A 13,817-nucleotide genomic window follows, 5' to 3' on the forward strand; every position below is an offset into this window, starting at 1 on the left:
AATTCTCTTTTCAACTTTCTTATAATATTTTTCCCCTGATTTAATTCATCAGTTTATTTTCATTGTTATCTCCTCCCTGTCTTCTTTTATTCTTTGTTTCTTCAGTTCAGTCTTTTCCTCCCTTTCTACTGTTGGCTCCTCCATTTCCTGGGTGTCTTGGTCTTTAGTCATCATTCCTCTTATAGTATTTTCCATTTTTCCATAATATCCTTTCTCCGGGATGTCCTTTGTGTTTTGAAAAAGTAACACCATCTCCTTCAAGGTTCCACTCATTTCTTCTTTATAAAGCATCTTATTTTATTTTTAAAAGCTCAACTTTCATCCAACAGTTCAAGAACTATTTATTCACTCCTTAAGTTGCCCTTCAAGGAGTGCACTAATCAGTTCTTTGTATCCCATAGATAAACAATTCCATTTAAATAGTCCCAGAGGTTATCAAAAGCCTCTTTACATTCTCTATACAGGTTCGATCTTCTAGTATAACTTTCAGGGATCCCTTATATTAAATAGCTTCCTTATTTTCACATTTGAAACTCCAGTAGTCATGGGGTAGTTGGGAATAATCCAGTAGATATTTTCACAGTCCTTCATATAAGTATTCCCAGACTTGTAAGTTTTCCTTTTGTCAGCAGATGGCGCTCTCACTTTAAATTTCATTGTTGCCACTCAGCAATCATCATTTTAGTTGTAAATCAATTATAAAAGCAGAACAAGCTTTATAAGTAAATGATTTCAGCATTTTAAAATGCCTTCCCAGTACCACGTCTTCCCAGTTTAAGAGTCCAATTTTTTGTATGTTTCAAAATTTGTTATTTTTCTCTCTTGGGTCTTTCCAGTCTTGTGTTTTCTCAGAATACTTAGACACCACTTAAACAAATACTTCTGAGCAAATAGTTCTAAATTATTCCTTGGAGTTAAGTTCAAGGCAAAAAAGAATCCCCTCCCCAGTGGTGAAATTCAATTTTTTTTTACTACCGGTTCTGTTGGCATGCCTTGGTGGGGATACTGCAAAATCCCCATTCCCACCCCAATCCTGGGGGAAGGATATTTTGCAAAATCTCAATTTCCACTGGGACCAGCCAGAGGTGGTATTTGCCAGTTCTCTGAACTAGTAGCAATATAGCAGTAGCAATAGCAGTAGACTTATATACCGCTTCATAGGCCTTTCAGGCCTCTCTGAGTCTAAGCGGTTTACAGAGAGTCAGCATATTGCCCCCAACAATCTGGGTCCTCATTTTACCCACCTCGGAAGGATGGAAGGCTGAGTCAACCCTGAGCCGGTGAGATTTGAACCGCTGACCTGCTGATCTAGCAGTAGCCTGCAGTGCTGCATTTAACCACTGCGCCACCTTGGCTCTACTCAAAAGGTGGTCACACAGAAGACAGTATAAACTTATTCTTTAAAGCACATGAGGGCAAGTGGTGAAGTAACGGGTGGAAGCTCATTACAGAGAGATTCAAGCAAGAAGTAAGACATTTCCTGACAAGGAGAACAATTAATCATTGGAACAGTTTGCCTCTTGGAGTGGTGGAATCACCATTGCTGGAGGTTTTCAAGTAAAGATTGGACAACCATTTGTCTGGGATGGATTAAGATCTCCTACATTGGGCAGAGGGTTGAACTAGAAAACCTCCAAGACAAGGGCCCCTCTTTTCTCTGCTCCCCAACCTTTTGCATGCCTGTGTACACAGAAAGATATATACAGAGAGACGCACATTTCTTCTGCTTAGTAACCATGATGAATATTCCAACAATGCAGTAGTAATTATTTGATATTATTTCTCATTCAAAAGTTAACTTATTTTGTGAATGCCTGTTTTAGTATACAACATAGTATTCCAACAATGCAGTAGTATTTATTTGATATTATTTCTCATTCAAAAGTTAACTTATTTTGTGAATGCCTGTTTTAGTATACAACATAATTCTTTTGCTCTTTGTTTTCCTTTATTATTTTCTTCTAGGTCGCAAGAAGGAGACTGACATCTTTGAAAACTTACTAGAAAAATTTAAAGAAACTAAATTAAGCCATGTTATAATATATGAAGGTCTCATGGGATATGGAAAAAGCCAACTAATAACTGAAATTGTCTATTTAGGACAGGCTCCTGGGCAAAAGTTGGTGGTTTTTTATATGTTGATTACATATTTTCAGAAACGCGCCTTCTTCTCTCCCATCTTTTCATTTTTCCCTGGTCCTGGCTCAGTTATGAGCATTACAAGTGTATTGTTTTATGTCTGCAGCCTTGAGCAATGATGTGTCAATGATTCTAAGACTCTATGGGCCTTAAAGGATATCAGTAGAGGTTGATGGCATTTCTGTGATAAATTATTTATTCATGGGTCTCTTCCTCAATGCTTTAGTAAAGGGCTTATCAGATAGAAAAGCAAAAATATATTTTTAAATCCTGCTTCTTCAGAGTCCCATCGAGTATAACAAAACAAAAAAACAAAACAGAAAACCATTGCCATTCTTTTTTAGATATTGACACAACATGGTATTTGAGTATCTTTTCTAAATCTTTCACTGCTACCCTACCAAGTATTAGTATCTATAGCATATTTGATTTCTGATTCCTTTAGAGTTGATAGTCTTCAAAAAAGGTAAAAGCTATCTTTCATTTCTGTATCTTCATTAGCAATTCAAAGAGAGGTTACTGTTGAGTCTTAGGAGCTGTTATCAGACTCTGACAGCGAGGGGCCATATGAGTCATGCTTAGAAGAGGAGGAGGGCTCTGGACAAGGGTCTGACTCCGAGCAGGGCTCAGAGAGACTAGTTGGTCCCCAGGTAATGACTGAGCCTTGGATCAGTGGGGAGGAGACAAGAGAGGCTGAGCAAGAACCCTCCTGTGAGTTGTTTCGGGATGCACGTAGAAGAGCTGACCGACGTAAGGAACAATTGAGGACTCATAGGAGGTGATTACACACAGCTGTTGCTCGTTAGAGTCTTCTCCTATGGATAAAAGGACTGATGGTGCCACGCCCTGGTTGCAGAAGTCAACGTCGTTTGTTTGTTCGAGAGTTCCGTTCCGTTCCTGTTCGCGTTAGTGTTAATGATTCAAAGAGACACTTGGATAAGTGATTTTGCTTTCTGAGAACCTGGTTCGCTGTAAGAGTTTTGTTTTGCATTTGCTGTGTAACCTTTTTGCCAGAGACTTTATCTATGTTTATTTTGGGCTCGCAGTCAGCGTGAGCCGGGACTGATAAAGACATTCTTTTGCAAGCTTCGTGTGGCTGTAGTTTTGGAATGGGCTAAGTGGGGGCCAGAATAGGTTACTGTACCTGTTATTAGTTTGGCTTCCTTTATATGTAATTTTAGTCCCACTTTTCCACACCATTGGAAAAAAAATATTTTTCATGTTGCTGTCATCAGCATAATGTCATCAGCGTAATGTAGGTTATTGACATTTCTTCCTCCAGTTTTAAATCCACATCATCATCTTCCAACCGAGGCTTCCACATTATATATATTGTGGAATATATATATGTACAATGTGTGTGTGTGTATGTGTGTGTTCTCACAGAAGTGAGTAGACCTCATATTTTGTAAATATTTAACTATATCTTTTCATGTGACAACACTGAAGAAATGACACTTGGCTACAATGTAAAATAGTGGGTATACAGCTTGTATAACCGTGTAAATGTGCTGTCCCCTCAAAATAACGCAACGCACAGCCATTAATGTCTAAACCCCTAGCAACAAAAGTCAGTACACCCCTAAGTGATAATGTCCAAATGGGGCCCAAAGTGTCAATATTTTGTGTGGCCACCATTATTTTCCAGCACTGCCTTAACCCTCTTGGGCATAGAGTTCACAGGTTGCCACTGGAGTCCTCTTCCACTCCTTCATGACGATGTCATGGAGCTTGTGGATGTTAGAGAGACCGCCTCCTGCCAATTACCTCCCTGCGACCAATTAGATCGCATAGATTAGGCCTCCTCTGAGTTCCATCTGCCAGTCAGTGCCGACTGGCAACTACACGGAGGAGAGCCTTTTCAGTAGTAGCTCTGACCCTTTGGAATGATCTCCCCATGGAGATTCGTACCCTCACCACCGTCCAGACCTTCCGCACAGCCCTCAAGACCTGGCTAGCCCGTCAGGCCTGGGGATAAAGATAATCTGTCCCCACCCGAATGATGAATGAATGTTGTTTACTATTTTACTTCTATGTATTGTTTGTGTCTATTGTCTGTACCTTCCCTTCCTTATTTTATGTAAGCCGCCCTGAGTCCCCTCAGGGAAAAGGGCGGCCTATAAATATTAATAAAACCTAAAACCTAAACCTAGAGACCTTGTACACCTCCACCTTCCATTTCAAGATGCCCCACATGTGTGATAATATCCAAATGGGGTCCAAGTAGCCATTTCCCCTCCCTAGTGTCGTGTGACTCATTAGTGTTACAAGATCTCAGGTGTGAAGGGGGGAGCAGGTGTGTTAAATTTGGTGTTATTGCTTTCACTCTCTCATATTGATCACTGGAAGTTCAACATGGCACCTCATGGCAATGAACTCTCTGAGGATCTGAAAAAACGAATTGTTGCTCTACATAAAGATGGCCTAGGCTAGAAGAAGATTGCCAAGACCCTGAAACTGAGCTGCAGTACAGTGGCCAAGACCATACAGTAGTTTAACAGGACAGATTCCACTCAGAACAGACCTCGCCGTGGTCGACCAAAGAGGTTGAGTGCCATTGCTCAGCGTCATATTCAGAGGTTGACTTTGGGAAATAGACGTACGAGTGCTGCCAGCATTACTGCAGAGGTTGAAGCGGTGGGGGGGTCCGCCTGTCAGTGCTCAGACCATACGCCGCATACTGCATCAAATTGGTCTGCAGGGCTGTTGTCCCAGAAGGAAGCCTCTTCTAAAGATGCTACACAAGAAAGCCTACAAACGGTTTGCTGACAAGCAGACTAAGAACATGGATTTCTGGAACCATGTCCTGTAGTCAGCTGAGATCAAGATAAACTTATTTGGTTCAGATGGTGTCAAGCATGTGTGGCAGAAACCAGGTGAGGGGTACAAAGACAAGTATGTCTTGCCCATACTCAAGTGTGGTGGTGGGAATGTCATGGTCTGGGGCTGCATGAGTGCTGCTGGCACTGAGGAGCTACAGTTCATTGAGGGAATCATAAATGCCAACATGTACTGTGACATACTGAAGCAGAGCATGGTCCCCTCCCTTCAGAGACTGGGCCACAGGGCATGTTAACAACCCAAAACACATCTCCAAAATGACCACTGGCTTGCTAAAGAAGCTGCAGGTAAAGGTGATGGACTGGCCAAGCATGTCTCCAGGACTAAACCCTATTGAGCATCTGTGGTGCATCTTGAAATGGAAGGTGGATGTACACAAGGTGTCTAACATCCACCAGCTCCTAGGCCTCCTCCGAATTCCATCTACTGGCCAATGCCGATTGGCCACCACCTGGAGGAGGGCCTTCTCTGTGGCTGCTCCGGCCCTCTGGGACGAGCTCCCCGTGGAGATTCGGACCCTCACCACCCTTCAGGCTTTCCGCAAAGCCCTTAAAACCTGGTTGTTCCAACAGGCCTGGGGTTGACGGATTCCCCGCCCCGCTTGAATTGTGTGGTTGTTGAGTGTTTTTAAATTGTTGTAGTTGTTTGCCCGTTGTTCCTCTTGTTTGTATTCTCCCCCCTATTTTGGTTTGTGAGCCGCCCTGAGTCCCTCTGGGAATAGGGTGGCATAGAAATCCAATAAATCAAATCAAATCAAAATCAAGCTCCGTGACATCGTCATGAAGGAGTGGAAGAGGACTTCAGTGGCAACCTGTGAAGCTCTGGTGAACTTTATGCCCCAGAGGATTAAGGCAGTGCTGGAAAATAATGGTGGCCACACAAAATATTGACACTTTGGGCCCCATTTGGACATTATCACTTAGGGTTGAACTCACTACTTTACATTGTAGCCAAGTGTCATTTCTTCAGTGTTGTAACATGAAAAGATATACTTAATATTTACAAAACGTGAGCGGGTATACTCACTTCAGTGAGATACTGATACACACACACACACACATGCACACACACTCCTTGTTTAATGACCATTTGTTTGGTGGTCATTCAAAGCTATGGTGACATTGAACATATAGTAGCTATGTCTGGTCCTCAAAATTATGGCCATTGCAGTGCTCCCATGATGACGTGATCAAAATTTGGGCACTTGGCAGTCCACTCACAATTACAATCACAGGGATGCTTCATGAGCCGAGGTGGCGCAGTGGTTAAATGCAGCACTGCAGGCTACTTCAGCTGACTGCAGTTCTGCAGTTTGGCTGTTCAAATCTCACCAGCTCAGGGTTGACTCAGCCTTCCATCCTTCCGAGGTGGGTAAAATGAGGACCTGGATTGTTGTTGAGGGCAATATGCTGACTCTGTAAACCGCTTAGAGAGGGCTGAAAGCCCTATGAAGCGGTATATAAGTCTAACTGCTATTGCTATTGCTATTGCTATTCAACTCCCCGCCCCCCCACACACCTATGTCCTCCTTTTGGCAGACTTGCACTTCATCATCTCTGTGGCCGTGCTGCCCTGTACTCCACTGGCCCTGCTGGTCCTGCCACCCACAGTTGACCTTTGCTATCTTCTTTGTGCTACTGCTGCTGATGCAAAGCGAAGGGCAGAAGGGCTGGCAGAGGCAGTAGAGTGCAGGGTAGCCAAGTGGGCAGAAATGCGGGGGGCGGGAGGAGTTGAAGGGAGCCAGTCTTTTACCTTATCAAGGCTCAGGGTTGTGAGAGACCAAAGCAGGAATGGCTTGGATTGGCATCTGTCCCTCCCTAATAACTGCCTGAGGTTTGATTAATGACTGCAAACTGGAACTGCCAGGATTGTTGTCACTAAGTAGTCACCTGATATATGCTGAATAAATAAGAATATCTCATCTCGTTTCCTTTGCTGATCAGGAACCAATCTGTCTTGCCATGTTTCTGTTTGTAATCCTGATCTGTCTATATGATTCACATGGGGACAATGACCTGTTCTAATGTTCCCATTTTCCTAAGCACATTCCACAGCTTGACATAGTCAAAACAGTCCAAGCAGGGCTGGATTTAGATGAAAAGAGGCCCTAGGCTATTCCACTTACGAGGCCCTTTCACCTCCCATTTTTAAGTTTGTAAATTACATGAGAGACAATAAAATACATCATTACTGTGATATATCAATATATATCAATATATATAGCTGGCCTCCTGACGGAGGGCGGCTCTGCTCTGCGGCAAAGGCAGCCGCCTCCTCTGCTGCACTCAGCTGCCTGGCTCGGCCCCCTCGCCCTCACCTGCCTGGCCGCTGGTGGGCTCCGCGTCGACGGGGCGGCTACTGGGAGCGGCCGCGCCTCTCGCCTGACTGCCGGTGCCGGGAACGTGGGTGGGCTCCCCGACTGCCGCGGCGCTGGAACGATCTTAACCAATACATTTTTATGTTTGTTTATTAGTCATATGCGTAGAATTTCTCCTTATTTTCGGTTCAGTGTTTTAGTGTTCACTGTTTTTAGAAAAGTGTAATTTTAATTTTGCTAACAATTTGAATGTAGGCCCCTCTTGATGTTGAGGCCCTAGGCTGAAGCCTAGTTAGCCTATAGGAAAATCCGGCCCTGGGTCCAAGGCCCTTCAATGAAAGAGATATTGACTGCTTCTGAATATTATTTGACTTTATCATCCAATATATATCACCAATAATGCGTCTTGTTCCTCAATCTCTTTAAAACGAACTTGAATGTTTGTAATCTCCTTTCCATGTATGCTTTCTATTTCATTATTAAAAATTATTAATCCCTTTATCTTCATATTCTTGAAGTCCAGCATATTTAGCTCAGATTAAATAAAACGTATTATAACTTTGAAAATGTGTGAAGCAGGTCCACATTTTTTTCACCCAAGCAAGAAGTAAAGTGTTACATGGACACATACATATTAGTTACACACATATTATTGTTAGTAAAGCCATAAAGAAGGAAAGGGAGTCCCTCCAGATTTTGCTCCTTTGTCATTGCTGACTATAGCACTCAATTTCATTTTGAGGCTGCGAGCAAGCACTGTCCAAAAACATTTCCGTGGTCATGTAGCCAGCATGATGTAATAGAGTGCTGTTTCCTCCGCACCAAAGTGGTACCTATTTATCTACTTGCATTTGCATGCTTTCAAACTCTTAGGTGGGCAAGAGTTAGGTGAAAACTGGCGCTCACTCCTGTCACATGGCACTTGGGTCTCAAACCCAGGCTGTTGGCTTTCTATCTGACAACTCCGGTATCTTAACTGCGGAGCCATTGTGCCGATGTAGTAAGGCCTTAAAGTAAACTTTAAATAGGATACATAGGCAGATACTTAATTGGAAGGAATTGTTACACTAATCTGGGTTCGTTATTAATATCTTGCATGAATCAAAATTATTGCAGAGAGCTAAGGAAATGTTTCATTGGCCCCACAAATGTTCAATCAAACAAGGTGAGGGCAGTTCTTAATATTCAGAGAGGCATGAGCGGGAAGCTCTTCCTGATATTACTAGATGTCTGAAGATGCTTTATTATTTAATGATGTACGAAAAACTTCTTCCGTATAATCACTCCACTGTAATCAATGAACTAAAATTCAATACTGGTACAATTTCTTTGCTTTAGCTGCACAAATTGAAATAATCTGCTTCTGATTAATTTCAAGTCAAGATTCTCATTTGTCCATCTAATTGAGCAGGGTTGTGGCAATGGAGCTGACAAAGATAAATGCATGGCAAAACTTCTTTGCTGTCCGGACACTGATGGCAATGTTCCTGGGGGTGGATGTCTGTAAAACCTATGATGCAAGGCAGTATGTCATTCTGAGCAAGTTGCGTGGAATTTTAGAAGAACAATATCTTTGCCTTTTGAACAACCTTTTTCATGTTAAGGTAAAAATGGAAGAATGAAAGATCTTTTCTCTTATGAATGCTTTGCATTGAAAAACAACTATAGATACAGTACTAGAGAAACGTAATATAGTGGTACAGACAGAGGTGGGTTTCAGGTGGTTCATGGCGGTCCCCGCGAACCGGTTGGTTGGCAAACCCAGAAGTAAGTAACTTCCGGGAACGCCAAAGGGTCCACCCGCCCGCCCGCGTTTCTTACCTCGTTTTGACGAGTTCTGCGCTTCCACGCATGCACAGGACGGTTCCACCACAAATCCGCGAAGCCCTTATCCGTGGAGGCATAAGCGTGAAGACTAATTCGCGCCGTTCGAAGCGCTAAGGAAAAACGCGACCCTACCGCGATGACATAATCGCGGAGGGCAAATCCGCGCATTCCCAAGCACTCAGTACCCTAAACCTAACCCTAAACCTAACCCTAAACCTAACCCTAAGCCTAACCCTAAACCTAATAAACCTAACGCTAAACCTAACGCTAAACCTAACGCTAAACCTAATGCTAAACCTAACCCTAAACCTAACCCTAAACCTAACCCTAAACCTAACCCTAAAACAAACCCCTAAACCTAATCCTAACCCTTACCTTAATTGAAATCGGCTTTCTGCCGCGGCGCCGTTTTAAAGCGCCCTTCTGTTGCCGTGCTGTTGTCGCGGCGGTGATGACGCGTGGTGAACACATCGCGGCTTTAGCGCCGCAATTTTATCACCGCTATTTTGACGAGCGCGGTTTTGTCGTGCCACAGCGCAGGACGCATACAGCGCCTGCACGATCCTCCAGGAGCAGCTGGAGCATCGCACAGATGCTACTACGCATGCATGCACTGCGCGCGTGCACGAGGACGCCGCCGGCCCCGTTTCAACCGAACCGGTTGGAACGGGGCGAGAAACCCACCCCTGGGTACAGATCACTTGATAAAGCTGTATAGATTTAGATATACTCAGAATGTTTAAGTATGAAACAGTTTACAAATGGAACATTCTTTTTATGGAGACTGAATGAATGTGATAAATCTGTTTAGATTATTACTGAATTATAAAAAAAGTATTACTGGCAGAAATATTATTAATCAAATAATTATGAGATTTGTTTCTTTTTCTGGTTAGTTTCCTACATCAGAAGTGGTTTCTAAAATGGACAATGACAGAATAAATAAGGAGATTGAAACAATACTTTTAAACGTTCTGATTAATGTAAGTAAATGTTTTCCTTGTGCATAACATGGTCTATAGAGGATAAAGGCATTATTAGCTTCTCAGTATAATCCTTGCTTAATGTCGCAATTGAGACCAGCTACTTCATTGCTAAGACACCATATGACTGCTTCCTTAGCAATGGCAGTTCTAGCAGTCTTTATTGCTATTGTGAAGTGAAGCCCATGTTGATAGGCAAAGATCTGCCCTGATCCAAGCCATCCCTACCTTGATCACTTGCAGTCTTGAGACTTTTTCCCCCAAGTGAAGGGACTGCCTCTTCTTCGACTCCTCTATCTTTGTCCCTTTGGCCACTCTGCACAGTGGCCGTCTTTGGTTATACTGGGCTGAAGCTCTGAGCTTTTATCTCTCACAACTCACATGTGTCTTCTTCAGTGCCTACTACCACCAAGGAGTGACACCTCAAGTCCATGCCAGGCAAGCAACCCTGTCACCTCACCATGGTGAAAGCCCCATTACCATGTGGTGGTATGATCACTTGGCCCAATTTGATGAAAAATCTCATTGGCATAGTGTGAAGCCCCATTAGTGCGCTGTGATATGAAGCCACAGCTGCTATTGCCATGTGCCATGGTGCCCCAGCATTGCAGCATGAGACGACAGCCCCAATATAGTGAGAAGTGCTGCAGTATGGCATGCCACTGCAGTACAATGATCATAGAATTCCTATTGCCCCAAGAACCCACAAACACAATGATCATGTAGAGAAGAAGGGCAGGAAGATTTTTTCAGTGTCATTGTGACTTCGAACATTTGCTGAATGAATATTAAGCTAGGACCTGATAAACATAGTGAGTTTATTCTTTTCACAACAATCTGTTCTTATTTTATGTACTTCACTGGATGCAAGTGGATTCATTTTGTAGATCAGATCCAGGAAAACACTGATGGTCAACTGAGATCAGTAGTAGGGTCCAGTTCTTTCTATTAACCTCTTGCAATATCACCAGTTTTAGTTAAGTCATGGAAACAACCTTGGTCATAGACTTCTAAGTACAAAAAATGACAAATTCTTAGAGTGTAGTTTAGCATTAGTAGAAGCATTTAATAGCAGAAGTAAAAATTCTAAAAGCTATGATGACAACAATTCTGGTTATAGCACCATCTTACTGTGCACAGTATGTGTTATTGTGGTTTTTTTTTTTTTAGGCAGCAGAAAAGGAAGTCATCATTTTTGCAATTGATGAAGCTCAATATATTGATAAAGCCTCTTGGGATTTCCTGGATAACTTACTTAAAAGTGTTCCGATCTTTATTGTTATGGCTTTGTCTCCTCTCAATCACAAGGGACGAATACTTTGTTCTAGTGCAGCCCAAATCCTGAATAGTCCAAACACAACTTTTATTCGGCTAAGGGAATTAAGTCCTTCAGTAATTATTCAGAAAGCCTGTCAAGACCTTGGAGTGGTCAGTATCGCCAGGGAGCTTGAAACGTAAGTAGAAGATGGCCGCCCAGGCAATCTTTTAACTGTTCCTTTTAAGTTGAAGGCAAAGACAATTAGCTGGAAATGCAAAGTGTTATCATTTAAATCAACAAGTCTGAAACTTTTATTTCAAGCGAACTACCTGACTTCTTCCAAGTTGAAGAGACTTTCTTGCTCAACTGGCAAATTTCTCTGTTTCTCTCTTCTGACAGCAGGTTACCAGTTATACACTCACTTGTGGAAAGCTTATCCTACCACCATTCATAATTGTCAGCTTTGCTGTTATCTTCATGCCATAATCTATTTAGTAGCTTTTATTCTTAGGAAAGGGAGAATTTTGGTAAGTGTATGTACAGAAGTCAAAATGTGAGTTTCCTCAATTAAGTATTTGTATCAGTTGAGGAATTGTTCTATTGTTGGAATACTTGGCAGATTAGACACCAAAAGCCATAGGCATAGTAACAGTTCTGATAACAATGAGATTCTTTTCTTCAGATATCAGTATCTGTAAGCAGTCTATCTAACTTTGTTCATGACATTTTATAATATTAAATATTTAATAAGACCATCTACAAAATACTTCAGAAAGAGTAGGTCAGCCCATCCTAATAAAGCACAACTATTTTGGGGTCACATATAATGCAAAGACTAATGCAGTTTCTTTTAGATAGATAGATAGATAGATAGATAGATAGATAGATAGATAGATAGATAGATAGAAGTTTATTTATATGCCGCCCTTTTCCCTGGGGGGACTCAGGGCGGCTCACAATCCAAGGGGGAGGGGGAGACAAACTTTATAACATATAAGACAATACATAATTAAAAAACACAACATTCATACCATTCGAGCGGGTTACAGTCTTAGCCCCAGGCCTGACGGGATAGCCAGATTCTGAGGGCTGTGCGGAAGGTCTGGAGGGTGGTGAGGGTACGAATCTCCACGGGGAGATTGTTCCATAGGGTTGGAGCTACCACCGAGAAGGCTCTCCTCCACGTAGTTGCCAGTCGGCATTGACCAGCAGATGGAACTCGGAGGAGGCCTAATCGATGAGATCTAATAGGTCGCGTGGAGGTAATTTTATCTTGGAAATTAGAGAGATTTGCAGGCCATGCCATTGTGGCTTGTTTAAGAACTCCTACACTATGCCAACTAATGAGAGCAGTCTCTACAGTGCCTGTTTTCATCTCTGGAGTCCCTAGCTGCGAACATGCAGTTGCAATATCACAACCAATTCTAGGTAGCCTCATATACAACTACTACAGTTTCAGAAGCCCAGGAAAGTCTGGAATTTATTATGTTTATAACTTACCTGCTGCTGAAATGGAGGTTGAAAGCATCATTGCAATGCAGCACTAGGCATTACACCAGTGTTTCTCAACCTTGGCGACTTTAAGTCCCGTGGACTTCAACTCCCAGAATTCCCCCAGCCAGCTCTGCTGGCTGGGGGATTCTGGGAGTTGAAGTCCACGGGACTTAAAGTCGCCAAGGTTGAGAAACACTGCATTACATGATGACTTAAACCTGACATTCATCTATGACCATTCTTCTATTTGCCTGCCTGCCTGCCCTCCTTTCTCTTTCTCCCTTCCTCCCTTTCCACATTACTTACAGATTTTTAATACAAAGGAGTCATGGAAACCCATTTTACTGTGAAGAACTTCTCCGAAACCTCCACTTAAACAATGTGCTTCAATTCCATTTGCTGGAGGAAGATGAAGAGAAAGAGGATGAATGGGATAGCCTTTTTAGTAAGCTACTGATCATTGGCTATCAATATAGTATAGCTTCATAGCAATTCTCAGTTTATGAATGATATGGTACTATTAAAGGTGCATCAGAATGGTTCCACCACAAAACCGCGGAGTACAAAATCGCGCTCGCCGAAAGCGCGCATTTGACGTCATCACAGCGCGACGAAAACATCGCGCTGTGATCGAAAAATGTAAAAATAAAGCGAAAACCTTACCCTAACCCCCCCAAACCTAACCCTAAACCTAACCCTAACCCTAACCCTTAACCTAACCCTAAATCTAACCCTAAACCTAACCGTTAACGTAACGCTAAACCTAATGCTAACCCTTAACCTAACGCTAAACGTAACGCTAACGCTCTAACCCTAACCCTAACCCTTAACCTAACCCTAACCCTAACCCTAACCCTAACCCTAAACCTAAACCTAACCCTTACCTTTATGTGAATCGGCTTGCTTTAATTTTAATTTTATTTCAATTTTTAATTTTTTTCGTCGCGCTGTGATGACG

The 13,817-nt window shown here is 42.5% G+C and overlaps 1 protein-coding gene across 1 annotated transcript in view; it reads left to right on the forward strand.

The window, feature by feature from the left end:
- The window catches only part of ADCY10 (adenylate cyclase 10), a 144,175-nt gene that overhangs the window by 48,671 nt on the left and 81,687 nt on the right, over positions 1-13,817 (forward strand). Inside the window, exons 13-17 of the mRNA XM_087726296.1 lie at positions 1,966-2,119; positions 8,709-8,901; positions 10,021-10,107; positions 11,278-11,561; positions 13,168-13,304. Coding sequence (XP_087582422.1) covers positions 1,966-2,119; positions 8,709-8,901; positions 10,021-10,107; positions 11,278-11,561; positions 13,168-13,304 — 855 coding nt within the window. The remainder of the gene's footprint in view (positions 1-1,965; positions 2,120-8,708; positions 8,902-10,020; positions 10,108-11,277; positions 11,562-13,167; positions 13,305-13,817) is intronic.

Source organism: Thamnophis sirtalis, unplaced genomic scaffold, assembly GCF_051295495.1.
Source record: "Thamnophis sirtalis isolate CommonGarterSnake01/CBP01778 unplaced genomic scaffold, rThaSir2_p1.2 scaffold_12, whole genome shotgun sequence".
NCBI lineage: Eukaryota > Metazoa > Chordata > Lepidosauria > Squamata > Natricidae > Thamnophis > Thamnophis sirtalis.